At 39.6% G+C, this 20010-nt stretch overlaps 1 protein-coding gene across 1 annotated transcript in view; it reads left to right on the top strand.

Moving 5' to 3' along the window:
* Positions 1-20010, top strand: part of CDH23 (cadherin related 23) — a 469716-nt gene that overhangs the window by 231944 nt on the left and 217762 nt on the right. Inside the window, exons 12-13 of the mRNA XM_088144253.1 lie at positions 5887-6036; positions 11165-11323. Coding sequence (XP_088000379.1) covers positions 5887-6036; positions 11165-11323 — 309 coding nt within the window. The remainder of the gene's footprint in view (positions 1-5886; positions 6037-11164; positions 11324-20010) is intronic.

Here is a 20010-nt window from a genome sequence, read left to right as displayed (position 1 = left end):
CCCTGAGGCTCCCCACACTTGAGGGGCCATGGACATGATCGTTCCCTCCTGTCAACACCGATTGGAACCGACCACTGAGGAAGGAGGTTAACTACTGGAGCACAGTGCCTCCCACTCCTAACTTCGTGACCAGTCCAAATCGATACTGTGGTCGACAGTATCAAAAGCTGCTGAGAGTTCAAGGAGCACTCGGATGGATGAGTCACCCCCATCAAGGCAAGTGTGACCAATGCTGTCCCTGAAGCCAGACTGAAATGGGTCCAGATAATCCGCTTCCTCCATGATCCTCTCTAGCTGTCACCCAACCACCTTTTCTACAACCTTCCCCAGAAAGGGGAGACTGGGAGTGTTTAGGGCTTATACTGTGCAAGAACACAAGCTTGCTTTCAATTGTATTTCACACAATACTTAGAACAGCATCCTAGAAATCTTTCCAGATGTAAACAGATGCTGTGGCTTGAATTACATGTCCTCCAAAAGACTATTTTATTATCAATGAGAGAATATAGTCTAATGTAATTCCACCATAGGAATGATTAATTTTTCTGCATTCAAGAACAATGATTCTATTGTTCCAGAGCCACTGAGGAAAGAGAAATTATAACTGAGCCTAAAATACATATTTGGGGATTTCTGAGGCAGGGCATTCTTCCCATTCTTTTTTTTTTTTTTTTAAAGTGGGGGTGACAAGCTTCTGTCTTGGTGCTCTTAATTTTTGACAGCTGAACTTTCAGGTTTGGATTTAGTTGAGTCTGGCAGGATGCCTTTCTGCTTCTCATTCCTCAGTGTATTTTTTTCATTACCACACATCCTACCTAAAGAACAGTGGTTCTTCATCATTTCCTACAGTAGTCTACTTCTCAATATATTCAGTGCAATATTTCTTGGTTTTGCCTTCCCTACATTGCCAGAGCCTTGGATCAAGAACTTAGTCATCTTTATCCGTTTGTGAGATATTATCTTTGCCTCTGGTACTATATGAATATCAATATTATTTTAGCTTTTTTCTGCCGCATTCTTTATTGTTGGATTTGGTAGGGAGAAGGAGGGAGATAGAAATGGAAAGGGGGATTCTCTAGCCATGTCACCCGTTTCTCAGCTGTCACGCTCAGCCAGCTTTTGCTATTAGTGCCCTTTCGTGCATTTAATTGGTCCCTCCTTCCAACAAGACTGACTCCATTTGGGGGAAAATTGGAAATTCAGCTCCAGCAGTTTTTTCAACTTTATTGTAATGTGCTCAGCTGGGTTGGGCTGTGGCAAGGAATACAATGTTTGGTGTGGAGATTGCAAAGTGTCAATATTTGGGCGACACAACTGTATTTTGCTCAACTAATTCCCAAAAGCTCTACAGTTTGGGCTAATCAGTATTTAGCAATTGGCACAAGGCCTGTACTAGCCCAAAAAGTAGTTCTTTTTAAAACTTTAAACTTCACAATAATTATTTAGAATTAATATCTCAGGAGGATTAAAGATCCTGCCACTAATCTGTCTAACCTCAAATTTCATAGTAGGGCATCCATTTCTTCCTTGCAATTATGATGCTTTATTTAAGCTGCACTTGGAAATGAACAACTTGGAACATCTACAACAGCGGTAGGGATGGTAACCCTAAGAGAAACAGCTGGAAGAGTTCTGTATCTGCCACTGAGAGATCAGATGACACAGTTGTTTTCAAATATCTGAAACGCTATCCAGCAAAAGAAGTAGCAGAAAGTGTTAGAAGGCAAGCCTCTAATCGATAGGTGAAAAACGCAGGGAGCAGATTTTGCTAAAAATTGGCGGGGGTGGGGGGAATCCAGACTGGAATAAATGTTTAGGAGGGAAACCCATTGCTCTGAGGGTGGGTGTATTTTCCTTTGGAGGAAGCATTTAAGCAAGCCATCTCTCCTTGCAGGAATAGTACAGCAGGATTAGGCATTGCAGATTCTGCCATAAATTGTGAGCCAGACTAGATCCTCTCCAGGAATATTCCAATTTATAATTCTATGAAGAGAAAAATAGATTGCGCAGACTTGGGGGGAATTCCTAAAAGTAGGAATGTATTCTCTCCAGGCACAATAAATTAACTGGGCATTTTTAAATCTGGGTTCCCTTAAGAGAAGCCCAGATTTAATCTAATTTGGACTACTACTCCCATTATCCCAGTTTCTCGACATGGCATGCCAGCTAGTAATGACAGAAGTTCTCCTACAGTGTTTCTGTAAGGCATCAGGTTGGAGAAGCTACTTACATGAAGTGCCTTTCCTGAAGCTAGATAACCCTGCAAATAAATACCTGTGTAGAGTTTGAACTCAGTTGGTGCAAATCATTTGATAAATGGCTACAGTCCTTGAAAGTGGAAAACAGCTGCAAAGGTTGGTTTGGCTGTTTCAAGACTTTCCTGATGATTTCACTTTGCCAGCTATCTTGGTGGAAATCATTCCGTATAGCTTTGCTTCAGTCTGTATCTGAAAAAATAAGGGGAGAGGATATCTCAAAGGCCAGCAAAACTTTTTATGGTGTGAAAAACCCAGTGCATTTTGGGAATTTCTTTGTCAGGGCACGGTGCTTACTAGCTAGAACACTTCAGTTAGAGCAGTGTTTCTCAACCTTGGCAACTTTAAAATACATGGACTTCAACTCCCAGAATTCCCCAGCCAGCTATGCTGGCTGAGGAATTCTAGGAGTTGGTCCACATATCTTAAAGTTGCCAAGGTTGAGAAACACTGAGTTAGAGGATACCAGCAAATGTACAAGTAATCATTGTTTTAGCTGTTCTCTTGTTTTCAATGTCCGTCCTCTTTGTTCACTAGCTATCTTGCATGCCCAGAAGACTTGGGAGGGCTTTGAAATAGAAGCATGAAGCAGCTGCTTCATGGCTTCAGATCCAAATTCAGATCCAAAAGGGCATCTGCCTTAAGTGAGATGCCTGATCTAATGATTTGAATAGACCAAATTATTAATGCAACCTTACCTATTGGGGATTCTGTAGGGCCCAGGTCCATTTAAGGCCTGTTCCTGGAATCTAATTATGTAAACTCAGAAACCACAGATGATTGTGAGGATCCAGCTCTTAGACTAAATGGGTTTCACTAGTGACTAACGCACAATGAATTCCCTCGAACCATTGCAGTGGTTGTAAATTCCACTATACAGCGATTGCCAAAATAATACTCAATGAAAAAAGCCTATCATCTTGGAATCAGTGGGCCTTCTGGGTAAATATAGTAAACACTGAGATGCCAGTATGTCAAGGAAAATGAATTATTGTGCTTTTCCTTGCCTCAATTTATGCTGATGGATGGTTTCATATAAAGGGAGGTAAATGCTAACTTTAGATTTCAGAAGCTGATTATCTATTATTGATATGCTTGGCATTAGGACAAAATTCTTAATGGTACACAATCCGCATGTGTCCCTCATGGGGAAAAATGCTTTACAACCTGAGGAATCATCCTCAGCATCTCACTGCAGAGCAATGAATGATAGAAGACCTTGCTAGATGACCTTAGTAGATAGACAGATTAATATTTTATATAAATAAATAGGGAAGTGGAGTGTTTCAGTCATTGCAGTCTTCAGCCTGAGCCTTGAAATTATAATCAGCGGTTTTTGTCCCTAAAATAGACACATAGTGTAGTTGGTACAATAAGGGTCTCCTGTGCCCCAAAACTAGGATTAGAGATAACACTTGCTATCAACAACTACCTTTGTTCATTCTGTATCAACATTAATTTCCAAACAGTATTTGAAAACAGGACTTTTGTTAAGGACAAATTTGGACCAATCAGATTCCCCTTGCTTCTAGCCTGGATTTGTCAGTTGGGTCTGTCTGACCCAGAAAGTCAAAGAACCAGACCAAAATGGGTACAGCAAAGTTTATTTTCTTAACACAAAGAGAATGGTATTTGTAGAGGGAGAACAAAGAAAGAAGAAAATACATTGCCTATATGAAGTACAGTGAACAAAAACAACCAATCATAAGTTAATACATTACTTATGCAGACTTTGGACATGGCTTTCTTTCTTATCACCTTTACTCAGAACTTCCTTTCACATCCTTCCCCATAATTGCATCCTTGACCTTCTCAGCTGACCTTTCTCTTTTAACAACTCATATCTGCTAACTACCAAGGTCAAGCATAGTAACATCATGACAGTTGTCTTGATCCTTTATTCCATACGTTCCTTGCACTGTATAGAACACATTACAATTATGGGGTCATTCTCCATACCTCATGGAAAGGAAAGAAAATGTGATGTTTATTAATTGAGGAAACTTATATGGTCATCAAGGGCAGGCTATGTAGACAGCACTGCAATAGTCCAGCTGGGAAGTGATTAGGTCATGAGGGACCATGAGCAAGGTTTTCCACTCCAGGAATCTGCACAAACCCCTCCCCCCAGCTACAGCTGCTACTTGCTTCTTGAGCAGGAGCCATGAGTCCAGGAGGACCCCCAAACTGCTCACCAGCTCTGTCTGGTTGACACCTTCTCTGGATCCCAGGGGGCCAAAAACCCAAGGCCATTCCATCTTGCTAGGGCTGAGTAAGAGCCGTTTCTTCCCCATCTGGACCCTCCCAGCCTCCAGGTACTGGGTTACCACTTGAATGGCACAGCTCAGCCAACGGTGGAGATGTATACTGCATATTGATGACACCATACCCTGTGCTGGAGAATGACCTCCCCCGGCAGTTTCACATAGATATTAAAAAGGAGCAGTGAGGCCTGGAACTCTCCCCCCTCCAACATTGATTGGAATGGGCCACCGAGAAAGAAGGAAAACCAATGCAAAACTGTGCCCCCCACTGCCAAACCCCGGATCCCAGAAGGAAATAAAAAAATTGGGAAATTTTGCTAGACACCCATTGTGCCTGGTGAAATACATAAAAAAGAAGATAAAAAAGAAAGTATCTATGAATTAAGGTGAGAGAATCACTGCCTCAGTATTCTTACAATTTTATCCTACCCAATCTCTTCCAGGTTATTTTTTTCCCTACCAGTATTCTAGCTATTGATTGAATTCAACACTGATTGAAATAAAAACCCAAACTAATATTCCCCCATTCCAGGAAGGAATGCAATCTGTACACTAGCCGAACTGACCAAAAAGTATATGTAAAACATGTCTGATGTGTTTATTATAACAAGTCTGGCATAATATAGACAATAGCAGGTCCACTATGACCAGCTGATTCAAATGAGAAGATTTCATCAAGCCATGGTGGTGCTTTGCTGAAAAAGCTGAGCAGCCACTAAATCAGCAACAGGAACTTGTTTTGGAAAGGGTGGTCAATAAATATTGGTAAATATTCATTATTAATGTTACAGTAGGCTAGCTTAATTAATTTTCTAACAATAGAACAGTATTTTGGTAGGAAATGACATAACTTTAGATCAGCAGCAGAATTAATGCATTCTAAATCTACTAAGAAATCACTATTAAAAGATATTATTATGAGGTGCTTTTTTATCAAGCCGTTTTTATACCTATACCATGTGATTTCAGCAATAAATTTTTAGCAGCAATAAATATTTAGCAGTATTCTTCAATAGTATTATCTGCACTTCTACACTGATTCTTCATGGTGCAGTTAAGCAAGATGGATCATATTGAAACAGTGGCTGCTGGAGTTGATTACCATCATTAGATAATTTGCAGTGGGAACCTGATCTGACTATATTCCAAGTTTGTAGGTTTACCTAAACCTACACCCCCCACACACATACATCCATTTTGACTATTTAGCGTCTTCCCATACTGTCATTCCCTCCTTATTTTGTTTTCTTCTTTTTTTTTCTATTGAATTAAATAGATCCTTTAAGGTGTTTAGGCCAACTCACTCACGCAAACAATTCAACCAAATTCGTTGGCTTTAATGTTTTTATCTTTACTGTTTTTTACAGGGACTCAACAGTGTTTTTGAAGTTTACCTGGTGGGAAACAACTCCAACCATTTTATCATCTCCCCAACTTCAATCCAAGGAAAAGCAGACATTCGGATTAGAGTTGCAGTACCCCTGGACTTTGAGACAATCCCTCGCTATGTATTTTCTGTAAGCGTTCTTCAAATGTTGCATGGACAATATGGGGAGGTGGTAGGGAGGAGGGACTGAATATGATTGAGTGTTGCCCAGCTGTGTTATGGGAGGGTTGATATATATGGGTGTACACATGTTATGGCTAACCTTTTGGAGTAGAATTTGCAACAAAATTGTTTATAATTCTTCATGATGGTAGGATGATTAATGTGATCAGATATTCAACTTCATAGCCACCAGTACGGTCACCATTAACACCATTAAGAGCTCAGAAACTTTCAGATTCATGTTTTTAGCCGTTTTTCCCACAACCCTGTAAAACACACTAGTTATGACATTATATTGCAGGTGAACATTGCAGTCAAGAGTGGAACAGTGGCTCAGTTATTACAATGTAATAATGGAAGACATTTGTTTAAATAAAACGTGCATAGAATTGCCTATCCATAAAGACTGCTGTAAACATACTTTAGATGAAATGTCTGTCTTCTTTGCTTGAAAACCATTTCTAAGTTGTTTGTTTAAAGAGTCTCTCACTCCCCAGACCAACCACCAACATCTGTTTCAGATGTAGCTAGCTTGTTTTATTCTTTTCCAACGTTGGCAAATTACGGCGGGTAATTTCCAGTTGAGTTTGCGCCCAGCGTACGCCCAGTTAATCTCTGCATCCAGATCAGAGTGAGCACACACGCCATTCAGTTCAGCCAAACAAAAAAGATATAGCTTTATGTTTACTTAATAAACACCCGCAAAGGTTAAAAAAGAAAGTTAACTGGACAAAAAGCAAGCAACATCAGGGAGAGACTTGAACAACAGGCAAGAATTTATATTTTCTCTGTATCTCCGGCTATATGTTAAAAAGTGCAGAACTTTCTTTCCAGAGCCACTGAAAACAACACGGCAGGTAATTCTCATGCACGGTCCCACAGGGAGTGGCCGCTGGTCATTCCCAGCTTTAACATAGAAGTAGCAGAATAGAGGGGAGAAGTAAGACAGCAGGTGATCCCTTCTCTATTCTGCACCATTAAAAAAACAAATGGCTGGATGGGGATGATGCATCCAACGTCCAGGTGTACATATTTGTATGAAATTGTTAAAAAGCATTTGGCGTGTTTTCATAAATTTTTATAGTCCCCGTGCCGTAGGCCAAGCAGCGGTGGAATTAGGTCATATGCCAGAATAGGCAGATGCTTAATGGAGCACAGCTGTACAAAGTTTGTGTGTATATTAGTCCTTTTGCTGAATAAATCCCAGAATACTTATCAGACTTGGCTGGAATACCTTCCACGTTTTATGTTCATTACTGGAATGACTTGTATGAGCCCTTCTTTTAAAAATATAAATCTTCTCTATGTTGAATTTGAGATAATGCATTCTAGATTCTTGTTTTCATGTAGCAGGCTAACTCTAGCAATGTAGACATGAAGGTTAGTCATATTATTTTAACAAGTCACAATTGGAGTTTTTTGGTTCGATGTGTAAACTTTTAAAGGTCTTGGTGGAGGGGCTGTGCCGTAATTAGCTGAGCAGTAAAAGAGAACAGAACTGCTTCGACGCAATAAAAAATCATGACAAACTTTCAGACTTGAATCTTAAAACCAAAACTTGAAGGCTGGAATTTATAAATTACTGGGGTGGAGGGGGAGAGATGGAAATGACCCTTTAACTTTTAAGTGAAAACAAAGAAGCATCGATCTGATTTTAATGTTTTAATGGTGTTTCTGCTTCTTCTTTTTTGATCTTCCAAATATAAGAATACCATAGTGCTATAAGAGTCTTCAGTGGCTATAATACCACGCAAAAAAACCCCTCCTTTAAATAAACAATTTTCACATACAGGTGGTCCTCACTTCAATGTTTGTTCAGTGACCATTCAACTTATAAAGGCACTGAATGAGTGGTACTCATGACCAGTCCTTGGAGTTCTGGCCATCTCAGCAACCCACAGTCACGTGATCACCATTTACAACCTTCTTTGCCAGCTTCCCACAAGCAAAGTCAATGGGGAAGCCAGCAGGAATTCATAAATGGCAACCACATGACATCCTTGCTTAGCAACCTGTGATGATTCACTTAATGACAGTAACCGACCCTGCTAAGCAACATCACACTTTATGACCACATCGCTTAGTGATGGCAATTCCAGTCCCAATTGCCCTCATAAACCAAGGACTACTTGTAACAAAAAAATATTCCTAGACTTGTTTGTTGGACATGATTGCTCCAATTGGTTCACATGTTTGTTAGATGTACATTTCTCTTGGATATAATACTTTCAAATGGTTATTTTTGTAATAACTACTTATTATGCTTTACTTATCTGAAACCATTTTTATCCTGCCCTCCAATCAAAAGTTTCCTAGACCAGCTAGGAAGTGTTCACAAGCTTAAAAAGTAAAATGTTCCAGTGACGGAAGAAGAAAAAAGGATGGGGAAGAAAGAACTAAAAGACTGAGTCTGGATAGCTGTTGTAAAATGACAAACTGGATACAGTTCAAGGAGAATTAGAATCGGATGGGGCTGGTCTTTCCGCAGGTCTCATGGAATGGCCCCATTTCACCTTATCTCCTTTTGTTATGGCTTGATAAATTTGCCACAGTAATCCCCCTGTATCAAGGGTTGGCAACCTTTAGGTGTCATTTTTTGGGTGCTTTAATCCTAGTATGCCGCCCAGAGTCACCTGTGTGAGGTGGGCGGCCCCATAAATCCTATAAATAAAATAGAGGCAGCATTTAATATTTGCTTGGGGTCAAGGACCATTAAATGCTGATGTCATATTACACATCTGAGCGATAGCCGCCCCCCCCCAGCATAAGGGGCATGAGAATTTGTGACCTTTTCTGAGAACTGTTGAGTAAGACATTAGTTTTGCTGTTCGCTATAGGTCACTGAACCACTATCAGTGAACAGAGTCTTTAGGATCTCTTAGATGATGATGATGATGATGATGATGATGATGATGATGATGATGATAAAAAGCAGCTGCAGAGGTGCAGAGCTATGGCAAAGCTAAGCATGCATTAACTCTGCACCTTTGGGAGCATGAAAAAGAAAATCTGTATGAATTCCAGAATTTTCTACATTTCATGTAATTGCCTTGTTATTGGATAGCAGCAAAGTGGATTGTCATCGATGGGTAGAAAGACAAAACGTTAATAGACTGAACGTGGCAAAAGTGAAGGATAAAAATATTGGCATGTATTGATTAGCATTCATTGCTACTTCATTCATTGCTGTCTGTCTCATAGGGTTCATCTTTAGCCAAAAAAGAAAGAAGGAAATGAAGAGAGATTTGCTGTGAGCCTGGTGCCTTCCAAAATTTAGGGCCCCAGCTGCAGCAGCTTAAATAGAACTCCCCCCTTTTTTTATGGTTTGCAGCTATGAAAGTTTTATGTCCTATAAAACTTCAGTTTAAATGCATCTCTCAGGCAGTGGAGCTCTTCCCAGCTGCCTGCTTGAGCTTCATCCCAGCGTTTCAGTGAGCTGTAAATTTGTAGAAAGTCAGAACCGCTCTGTAAACATCATGCCAGCAGCCTCTGTTGCTATTAGTCTTTATGCAGCAGCAACGAAGCGTAAATAAAATCTGGACTTTCTGAAGAACTGTAAAGCATAAAACAGAAATAGAAATTACTGGGGTTAAAGGTTAGAAGATAAGCTCATCATAAATCTATGTGCCATAATCTTTGGGACTGGTGTGATAATAAAGGGGGCTTTGATTGTTTTTTTATGAATCATGATACTGCTAGCCCTGTACTTATACACCTGATGGGTAGGTTAAAACTCAAGAGGGGAGTTTGTTTAGGATTAAGGGCAGCTATGAATATATGCATCGAATGCTTGAAGGCTGCTAATTTATATTTGATGAATATATGTATGCAAGAAGCCTTGGAATGCTGCTAATCCAATATATTCTAGCAGAAGTTCATGCTCTCAAAAGCATCGTCTACAATTAAACGGACTCCTACAAAACATGTCCGCTCTCTGTAACTTCCTCTGCTAGTACTATATTTGCTTGGAACTGGTGGAAAATGTTGATAGATAGGGCTATTAAGCAACAGCACGTAATCCTCTTGTGAGCCAGGCCCAAATTCAGAGTATCAATTTCCACACTTATCCCAATTCTAAATTTGCTGTTATCGCTAACATATTGCTCTTAAGGTTTCAGATGTACCCATCTTTCTTATTGTAAGGATTTGCAATATACTTTGAAGTAGAATCAAGGATGGGGTGCCTGAATTCATTGTATGCATCAGACTTGTGTTTGAATGTATCTGGTGATACACCAACCAGATTCTGTGGACTATAAAAATGTCCTTGGTAATTCTTCTGAGGACCAGAAAACAGCAAGTATGGTAGAAATATATTCCAGATTGATAGACTGACAATCTCATTTTTTTTCTATGGTTTGTGCTGGTGGGATTTTCAAATGATCTTGTGTTCAACAGTTTCAGATTATAGAGTCCTTGGGGTTCTCTGAGCTTGGTTCTTTTCTTGCAAACGTTTCATTACCCAGCTAGGTAACATCTTCAGTGCTAAAATGGGATGGGGTTTGCTCCCTATTTATATACTGGGGCCTGCCTTGCCAGTGCTGGTGGGGGTGGGGGGGTTGTTTTGCTCTTCTGGTAGTTCCTTGATTAGCCTATGTTTACTGCTTGATTGTGTGCCTGGTGGTAACCTTTGCTTATCTGGGTGATAATTGTTGGTGGGGTGATCTTCTGGTCTTTTGTCTTTTTGAATAGTATGTAGATGCTGTTTATCTCTATGTGTCTGTTAATTGCTGCCTTGTCTGAATACCAGGCTTCCAAGAATTCTCTTGCATACTTGGATTTAGCTTGGTCTATTCGCCTCTATTAGTTTCAGATTATGCTACTGTTTGCAAGGCTGAAGTGTAAACCTTTGTTGGCAAGAGTATGGCAGGACTATGTCAGATTCCATATGAAAATCCAAAAAAAGGGCAGAGCGACATAGGAAAGCTCTGATGTTTCAGTGAGCACACTCTCCTCTATCCTGTGTGTTCAGTGATGTTTTGGTTCAAGGCTTCACGCATGGCCTGCTATGAAAGACATTTATAGGGAAACAAGGGCTTCTCACTGGAAGAGAGAGAAAGCTTCATCCTGATTATTTTTCATTTCTTTCTACTTAGCTATTTGCAAATGAGAGCATACCAGACCATGTTGGTTTCGCACGGGTGAAGATTAACCTCATCAATGAGAATGACAACCGACCGATTTTCAGCCAAATCCTTTACAACGTCAGCCTGTTTGAAAATGTTACAGTGGGAACTACAATTCTGAGAGTCTGGGTAAGCAGGAGACATGTGTTTCCCCAGTTGCTTAGAACAGTACATTACAATTTATCTGCGGCTGAAACTTTTAAATGTTCGGTAATCCTGAAATGGGTTAGAAAATATGCTGCTTTTGTAATTAAAGATATAAATGAATCTTGATGGTAAGTTTGGACATTCTAAAGAAAGTTGCAAATACATACATACTTGAATGGTTTCTTTAAATCTGGATTCATGTATCTTAAATAAGTTTAGTCAGATCAATTGGTAGACAAGTAAAGGATGATAACTGCCTCTTATTGCAGGTCAGATCTTAAAGCATGGGAAGGAGAAGCATAGATAACTCCAGCTTTCTTTGGACATAAGCTGATAGCCAAATTCTGAGAAAGCAAAGACCAGAGAATGACAGTGTAAGACAGGGTCCCTCAACCTCAGCAACTTTAAGATGGGTGAACTTCAATTCCCAGAATTCCCCAGCCAGCATGGCTGGCTGGGGAATTCTGCAAGTTGAAGTCCACCCGTCTTAAAGTTGCTGAGGTTGAGGAACCCTGATGTAAGGCACTTATATTCATAATCATAAGTCAACCTCTATCAGCTGATAGTTGTGGATGGCACAGAAATTGCAAATTGAAAGAAACAGGACTAAAGGTGGGCAAAGAATAAAGAGAGAAAGAAACACAACCAAATGAGCACAAGTTACTTTTCCTGACCAAGATTCATTAAGGAGTGGCAAAGACTGTTGTGAATTTGGAATGCTGTACAAGTCATTCCTTCACTTGTTAGAGATGGGTGGGACCACCAGATCTGGGTTGCAAAAAATCCAGACCACTACTAGCTGGCAACAGAATATTATATTTTTCTGTATCTCACTGCTCCCAATTTGAATTTCTTGGGGGTGGGAGGAGTGCCTTTATTTAATTAAAGAGATCAGGGAAAGGAAAAAAGAGAGCAGAACCACAACAAAACTCTTTGTTCTCATCTAGTAGTCATTTGCCCAAACTGGGTAGCCCCAGGGATGGGTAGAATGTTTTCCCTGTCTCTCCATCCTATAATTGATTTGAGGCTGGATGTTGGGAATACACAACATTTCCAGGCCAAGAACCCCACCTGGCCTGCTGTGAGCCATACTACAACTAGTAGTGTGGGAATAGGAGAAATTCTAAACTTCAGTTCCATCATTTCCTTTGCATTTAGTTACAATTAAATATGGCTAACATGACTACTCTTCAGTTACACATTGGATCATCTCCTTCTCTCACTTTGAAAACTACAAATTTGTAACCATTTTGAAGGTCTTCAAGGACACCCGCAGAATTCTGAGCAGCTACATGCATGCTTGGTCAGAGTACGCACCTATACTCTCTGGTTTAGCATTAACTATCAACCTGGAACAAAACAGAATCAAAAACAAAGTAAGGACAGAGTTAAGCAAACGTCCTGCATCAGTAGGATGGAAACAGGCATACTTAAGATCCCTTCAGAGGAATAACACTTGGGGCAAGCAATATATGTATTGCTTCCAAATAAAAATTAAGTAGTACCCTTTTTTTAAGCTTGACTGTAATAGAAACCAGAGGATTTTGTTCTGTTTTTGGGAAATCTAATATTTAGTGGGTTTTTACAATAAAATAAAATATTAGTAATTGCTGGTAGTTTTTATGCCACTGCAGTTACATAAATATGATTTTCTTTCCTTCTAATATGTTTTCAGTTCACAGGCCCCTCATACGTAAACAGTTGACGCCTTTGCAGGTTCTTCACGAACTCTCTTCTCTTATAAACACAGTGGTTGAAAAGGAGGAGTCGTAAATAAATGGCACAGGCATTGATTATATGTATCAGAGCTGTGCTTGTGTTCTCCCGTTCATGTACATTGGCTTGTTTATGGATGTTACAGGTGTTCATTGAGAAAAACAGTCAAAGAAGGCAGCCATACCTTCAGCACAACTTGAATGGGCCCTTGATGCCTTTCTCAATAAGATGTTCAACTCTGTTTGCCCATCCCGTTCAGAGCTGATATATTCCCCTACCTCCCATCAACCTACATATGCAAACAGGAAGACAGGACTCAGACAAAATGTTTTAAAGGGTTTATATGTAAGTGTGTTTATTCTACAAACAGATGGTATGAAACCATATAGAGCCCCTGAGCTGTTCCCATCTGACAGTTATTAATATTTCAAACAGATGTTTAGCTAGTCAGGCTGTCAAACACTAAACAATGAGATTGTTACAGCATCTTTTTTTCCGTACACTTCCAGCTATGCCAGCATTTTGGAGCAAATGCAAAATGCCAGGAGTTGAATCTTCTATGATAAATCAGAATACATGCAATTAGCTTTGAAATCCAGATTGCCCTCCCAGCTGATCCCAAACTTTTAAGAGGCTTCAGAAAGTGCTTGTTTGTATTCTTTTGATACTTGAGAGGAAACACTCTGTACATGTCAAAAGTGCTGTTCATTTATGTGATTGTTCCTGAAAACGTTGCACTCTCTAGGCACAATTGAATGTTGATGGGAAGAGTTCAGTAATGGGCAGATTGTGCTGCAAAATTACAAACTGTTTTGCTTTGGAAGGGTACGTTGGTGAGGTTTTTAAATGCATACAAGTGAGCTGAATTTACATTTCTAAGAATATACCAAGTGCCTTGTACCAAATCCACTGGTCCATCTAACTCACAGCTTGTCAGGGTTTCCACAGTCCAATCAGTAAACTTGTATTAACAGGTGCTCTTCCAAACAAAAAAACACTAATGGTTGACTTGGCAATCTAACTAAATCCTAAAAATTTTAATTGACTTTGGATCCTATCACAGCTTTTGGGGTATCCATAAGATAAGTCTTCATGTTGTTGGGAGTCAGGTGGCATACAAGATGATGACGATGATGATGATGATACCATCATCAACGGAAAAAATGCTTGGTGGTTTCACTGATACCAACACTTCCTTCCACAATGATGTTTTAGCTGTATATGCCTAGTGGTTGGTGTTGAGGGCTTCTCTGGTGATTCATCTTTTATAGGTGTACAGCTGATAAAAGTTTTTTTTTTTTTTAATGAAACGTGTTACTTGGAAATTGTGCATATCTCGTGTTTTAGCTGAGCTTTACTTTGGGGTATTTACTTCAGGGAATACTTAGAGGATGTTGTTATTTTTGAGGAAAAATGGATTCTAATTTTTTACTCCTCCCATGTGTCTTTTGTGGTTCCTGGTTACCTCTCCTTTTTCATCTTAGGGCTAGGGGGAAATTGCAAACTCATTTTAGAAACCTGGTCCAATCCTTGGTGGAACAAGGATGTGTGATGCTTAAAAAGCAGAATATATACATACCTTTTGGGAGGTGAATTGGAGGTGAATGAAAGCTGGTTCAGGATCAAGAACACGGAGAATATCTTTCTAGCTGGTTGTAGCTGATACTCCATCTGACTGTGTGGTTTTTGAGGTCTTTGGAAATGAAAGTCATCATTTTTCTTCTATTGTCTGTGTTTGTATGCTGCTGAGTGAATTCTGCATCTTGCTTTGTTTAATGAGAATTGTTCCGGAATGTGTGTGTGAGCCATTTCATGTAACAGCAGACGAGACTTGGGGAATTTTATAAATGGACCTTCTAGCTCGTTTGGAGGACCTAGCAGGGGAGTGCAGCTATCGCACACCCTTGACCAAAGATTGATACACTCCCTCTGTCTGGGATGGTTGTCCTCTTCCACTAAGTGCACAGCTTCAGAAGCGATGCACATGACACAGTGAGGGAGGAAGAGACACCCACCGAGCCAGCCAGGTCAGCTGAATCTACCCTGGCAATCAATGGGGTGACAGATGTTGCAGCCAAAGCACTCTCTTCCGATCACATCAATCTTTGTGCCTTTTATTAAAGATTGTATAAATAAAACGGGAAGTCTAGAAAAGACTCAAATCCTGTATTTAAGATAGCAATACCTAGCCATTCTTTGTACCGGTTCTGCTGAGATACGTTTGTTGGAACTGATGCGCACAATTTTGAAGTTTTGGTTTCCTTCTTGATATGCATCAAAATCTGTGGATTTTGTTCTACGTGCATTTTTAAACAAGCTAATCTGATTCATGTTTCCTAGACTAATGCTTTCGGTCAAATTTTACAATACAATTCTTATTCCCAAGCACATTCTAAAATGGACGTGAGATGTGTATTTGAAAATAAAATGCATGTTTAACTAAAATATGTGTAATGACGCCTATAGGGGAGTACAGAAAAAATCTTGAAGAAGGAATGCAGGCACTATATTATTATATTATTTTTATTTATTAATATATAATTGTTATATAATTATAACTCAGTCTGGGAAAGAAGTGAGAAAGGAATCACTATAACCCCACCTTGATTCTTATAGTATAAGAAAGGGCAGAGGGGTACTCTGGCAGGCTTTCAAGATTCTGTTGTTATACCCTATAAAAATAAAGTTGAGTTCTAATAGTTCTTGTGTTGTCTATTCCCTGACCTGGCCTACCTTGAAGGGTTGACAAATACCTATTCTGAAAAAAATAGTATCATGTACCTTTAAAAAAAAAAATTGCAGCTACCCTCAGCAGCAAGGTAGAACATACTTGTAAATGAATACACAAGAACTGATATAGACAAGAGATGGGTGACCCGTTTATCCCTTGATATATGGGATCCAACTTTTAGACAATGATTAACAGAGCATCACTGAATAAGCAAACATTTGGGACTGTATTACCACTCAGGAAACCTGTTCTCGAGTAACATTCACTACATAAGCAGATCTGAGCAGCCCATCCCTTGGTAAAATCTTACTGTGTCAGCCATCTATGAGTAGAGCCCAAATACGCATGAGAATGCCTACAGGTAGTACTTTCATATGAGCGGATCATACTGAAGTTTTGCATGAAAAAGCTTGATATGTAAGTATTCATCAGTGCAAATGTTATGTACTTAGAGGACCAGTGATGCCGCCTGGTTTAATAGGGGTAGCAGCTGTTCACCACTGTTTACGTGGCAAGTATTACACATGAATATATCTCTCTAAGGGGCTTCTGTAGACTGTACTTGGCCCAAAAGTAAAACAAAGAAATTTAAGATTCTCTTATGTCCTAGTAGAAGGACCGGGCAGCCGTAATGCATACATGTAATACAAAATAGACTGTATAATATTATAATTACATACTATTTTAATATTGTTTTAAGCAGATAAGATATTAAGACATGTTCTGTGAAAAGGATAAGCCTTTAATACGCCAAAGCCTACATTATGGCTTTCATATGAACTTTAACTTTCCTGAATTTCAGCTTTATCACTGGGCGTATATTTAATTTCTGTATGCAGCAATGAGCAAGTCAAAAACTGCTGCAGGTCCAATTAGGAAGTTATTTTGTGATGGCTTTGACATCATGACAGGGCTGTACTCCATTCTATTTGATTTACTACATTAAAGGCTGCAAGGCATATTTGGAAGCTATTGGTTGGAACTACAATTTCAATCCTTATTTGCACAACCAATTTACACCCAAGTGGGACATTCGCAATGTGAAAATTTCAGGTAATTTTTTTTTTTTTTGGAGAAGTCATGGGTAAATACTTGTGATCAGCTTATTGTCAATCAAGTTTTTAAACTATATGAGTAATTAGAAGAGGCATTGGGTTTTCCTAAACTTGTGCAATAACAATATATTTGATTAAAGTATTTCTTGATTTTGTAATTCGGTCCAGATGCATTAGCAGCATCTAGAACATTTGAATTATTATCAATATTGGAATGATTTTTCCGTGATTCTAAGATTCTAAGATAGATATTAGTTATTTGTAAGAACTCTGGACTCTTAAAAAATCCCATACAGATGGTCCTCATTATCTGTAGTCTATATCTTGAACATCTACAATAGATATCAGACTTTGGTATATATGTAAACTTTTTCATGAATCCATAATTTGGTGTATATGTAAACTTTTTCATGAATCCATAATTTTGACCTTGTTTGTTACTTTATGCATGAACAAAATGTTGAGTGGGCTTATACCTGCCATTCCTCCTCCTCACTCAGGATCTCACTGAGTCAGCCTGGTCACAGCTGGCCTCTGAGTGACTCTCTTGGTTGGTGATGGAGAGAGTCACCCCATTGATACCACAATGCTCTACACAGATCTCTCACAGTCTTGGAGCAAATCATGATCAAGCAGAGGGCTGCACTAGCATCCAGCATGGGCTCACTGCAAAGGATGAAACTTGAAATAGTGACCAAGTATTGGGTTTTATCAATAGGTGTGAATGTGTAAGAGAAAGGATAAGAAGAGAGGCAAATGTTTGACAGATTCCAATATGCTTAAATGCTAATATGCTGCTACCTGATTAAGGGAGTCCTGTATTCTTCCGTCTTCTGATCCTGTTGTTCTTAGTTGAGCATTTGTAATAAATACAAATTGTATGTGAGGGCATTTGTAGGATTTTTTGTGTCTTTGGGGGACTGGGAGAGTTTTGTATAAATGCAAATGGCTTCAAATAGCTCCAGACTGCCATAAGTTGACATCCCTGCCATAAGAAATGGATTGCTGTAGGGAAGAAAAAAACCTGAGGGAAACCAATTTGGATCCCAAGTAAAAACTTTCTTCCCAGCTTATCAACCAAGCAACACTGAGTCCATAATATAGCAATGCCTGGCTTAATGTGAAACTATCAGATAATGAGGACTGGTGATAAGTAAGCAGAAGACAGAATGTAAAGCAAGAGTTGGGAATATATTGCTATCCAAATGGTGTTGAAATGCAGCCTCCAATTTTGTCCATGTTAGTCAGAAATGATGGGAATTGAAGTTCCATAATAACCTTTGGAGGGCCATACCTTGCCAATGTGTTGTAGAGGTTCTTCAACACATAGCTGTTTGATTAGATCAGAATTAAGAAGTTCAGCTTTTCTCTTTGATCCATTCTTCATCTATCCTCAGGCTACCTGATTGGCTGTAGAAGTAAGGGAATGCTTATAAAGTATTTTGCCATGAGATAACTAGTGGAAGAGTGATACTTTATACTCTCCCCCATAGGATCAGTATAAATCTTGTAAAAGCAGGGGCCCTCCATTTTTGCATGAGGAGCTGGTGCAGGGAGTAAAGAAGATGACCTTGATGGAGATATGGAGGATCCACTGCCTAGGCAAAAGGGTCTGAAACATTTTTTTAAGTCCACAGCCAGATAACATTCGGAAGCAGTCCAGGAAGCTCCTAATTCACTGCGATATAAAGAGAAAGAGGAGGTAGAGCAGAATCAGACTTGCAAGATTCTGTTATTATGGCCAGTCTCAATAACACTGGTTGCACCCTTCCTGTGGAGTTGATTTCTTGGTGTATTCTACCTCGTAAAGGCTGACAGCTGCAATTGTTTTTTAGCCGCTAGTTTGGCTTCTAAAAGGTAGGGAGAGAAAGTGATTATATCCCCCTAGGGTCAGGGTTGTTCTTCTCAGTTCAGTTCAGTTCAGTTCAGTTCTTTTCTTTCTTTCTTTTTTCCTTTTCTTTTTTCCTTTCCTTTTCTTTTTGTAAGTTGGGAGATCTAGAAGAGTTTTTCAGTTTTTTTTCTTCTATTTTGATTCCTCCCTCCCCATTGCAAATTATACCTTTCTAATCCAGCAGTTTGCTGTTTCCAGAGGTTTGGGAGGTGCCAGAACAGTACTAGGAAAGGCTACATGTGGCCCATGAGTGGTCAGCCCTATTTACATTGGCTCCAGACATTGTTTTTTATTGCATGCATCAAGGAACATACTTAATCTTATATTAACCTGGACGAGTGGATTAATTTTCAGGTATCAGTGCTGCTCGTAATCAATGAAGTACTTATTTAAAACAAGTTGTTTTTCACAGTAGCCCCATTTCCGTTCTTTCATTGGAATTCTTGCCTGCTTCTAATTAAGAAGCTATTTCTTAGGAAAGAGCCTTGAAGCTGCTGAATATGCAGAAACAGGGTTGTGCTCTGCATTGTTCAGACTTCGCCTCTGAACGTGCCACCCTCTTTCCATCAGTTCACTGAACACAAAAAGCCTCCACTTTATCAATGAAATATCTTCCTAGCTCCTGGCAAGAGATTCAGGGAAGGGTGTCAAAGCCGTCTCCCCCCGCCCACCCCCATTGATTTAGGGTGCTCTTTGCTTTTTCAGCATCTCTTGTTCCTGGAGGCTATAAAGTTATACAACAACCAACATGCTCAGGAAGTGTGAAATTCATTCTTGTTGACCTTTCTGTTGTATTATTAAAAGGTTTCATGGCTACTTGTTTCAGGGGAGGATAGACTCTTATTATTTCAATATCTGCTGGTAGTGGGGTAGAATTTACCAAGGTCTATGTGAGCCATTGTTAACAGGCACAGGTTTTACCATCTCACTTATTGCCCCGTGGGTGATAATGCTTCTGGATGTTCCACTGCAAGTACTGCTGTGTGTGTGTGTGTGTGTGTGTGTGTGTGTGAGTCCATGTTGACTCCTGGACAAGTCCCTGCAGTTTTCTTGGCTAGATTTCAGAAGTGGTTTGCCATTGCCTTCTTCCTCGGGCTGAGACAGAGTGACTGGCCCAAGGTCACCCAGACGGCTTTCATGCCTAAGGCGTGACTAGAATTCACAGTCTCCTGATTTCTAGCCTGGTACCTTAACCACTACTCCAAACTGGCTCTCTGCTGCTATCTGAGCATAACTTTAAAGTGATTGTGTCTGCCTCCTTAATGTATGTTTAGAT

This window comes from Python bivittatus, unplaced genomic scaffold (assembly GCF_059951505.1).
Source record: "Python bivittatus isolate LINGU-HERP-01145 unplaced genomic scaffold, Pbiv_v1 ctg000400_np1212, whole genome shotgun sequence".
In the NCBI taxonomy this organism is placed as follows: Eukaryota; Metazoa; Chordata; class Lepidosauria; order Squamata; family Pythonidae; genus Python; species Python bivittatus.
The sequence above is the reverse complement of the archived record's forward strand: the minus strand, read 5'-3'. Positions and strand labels throughout refer to the sequence as shown.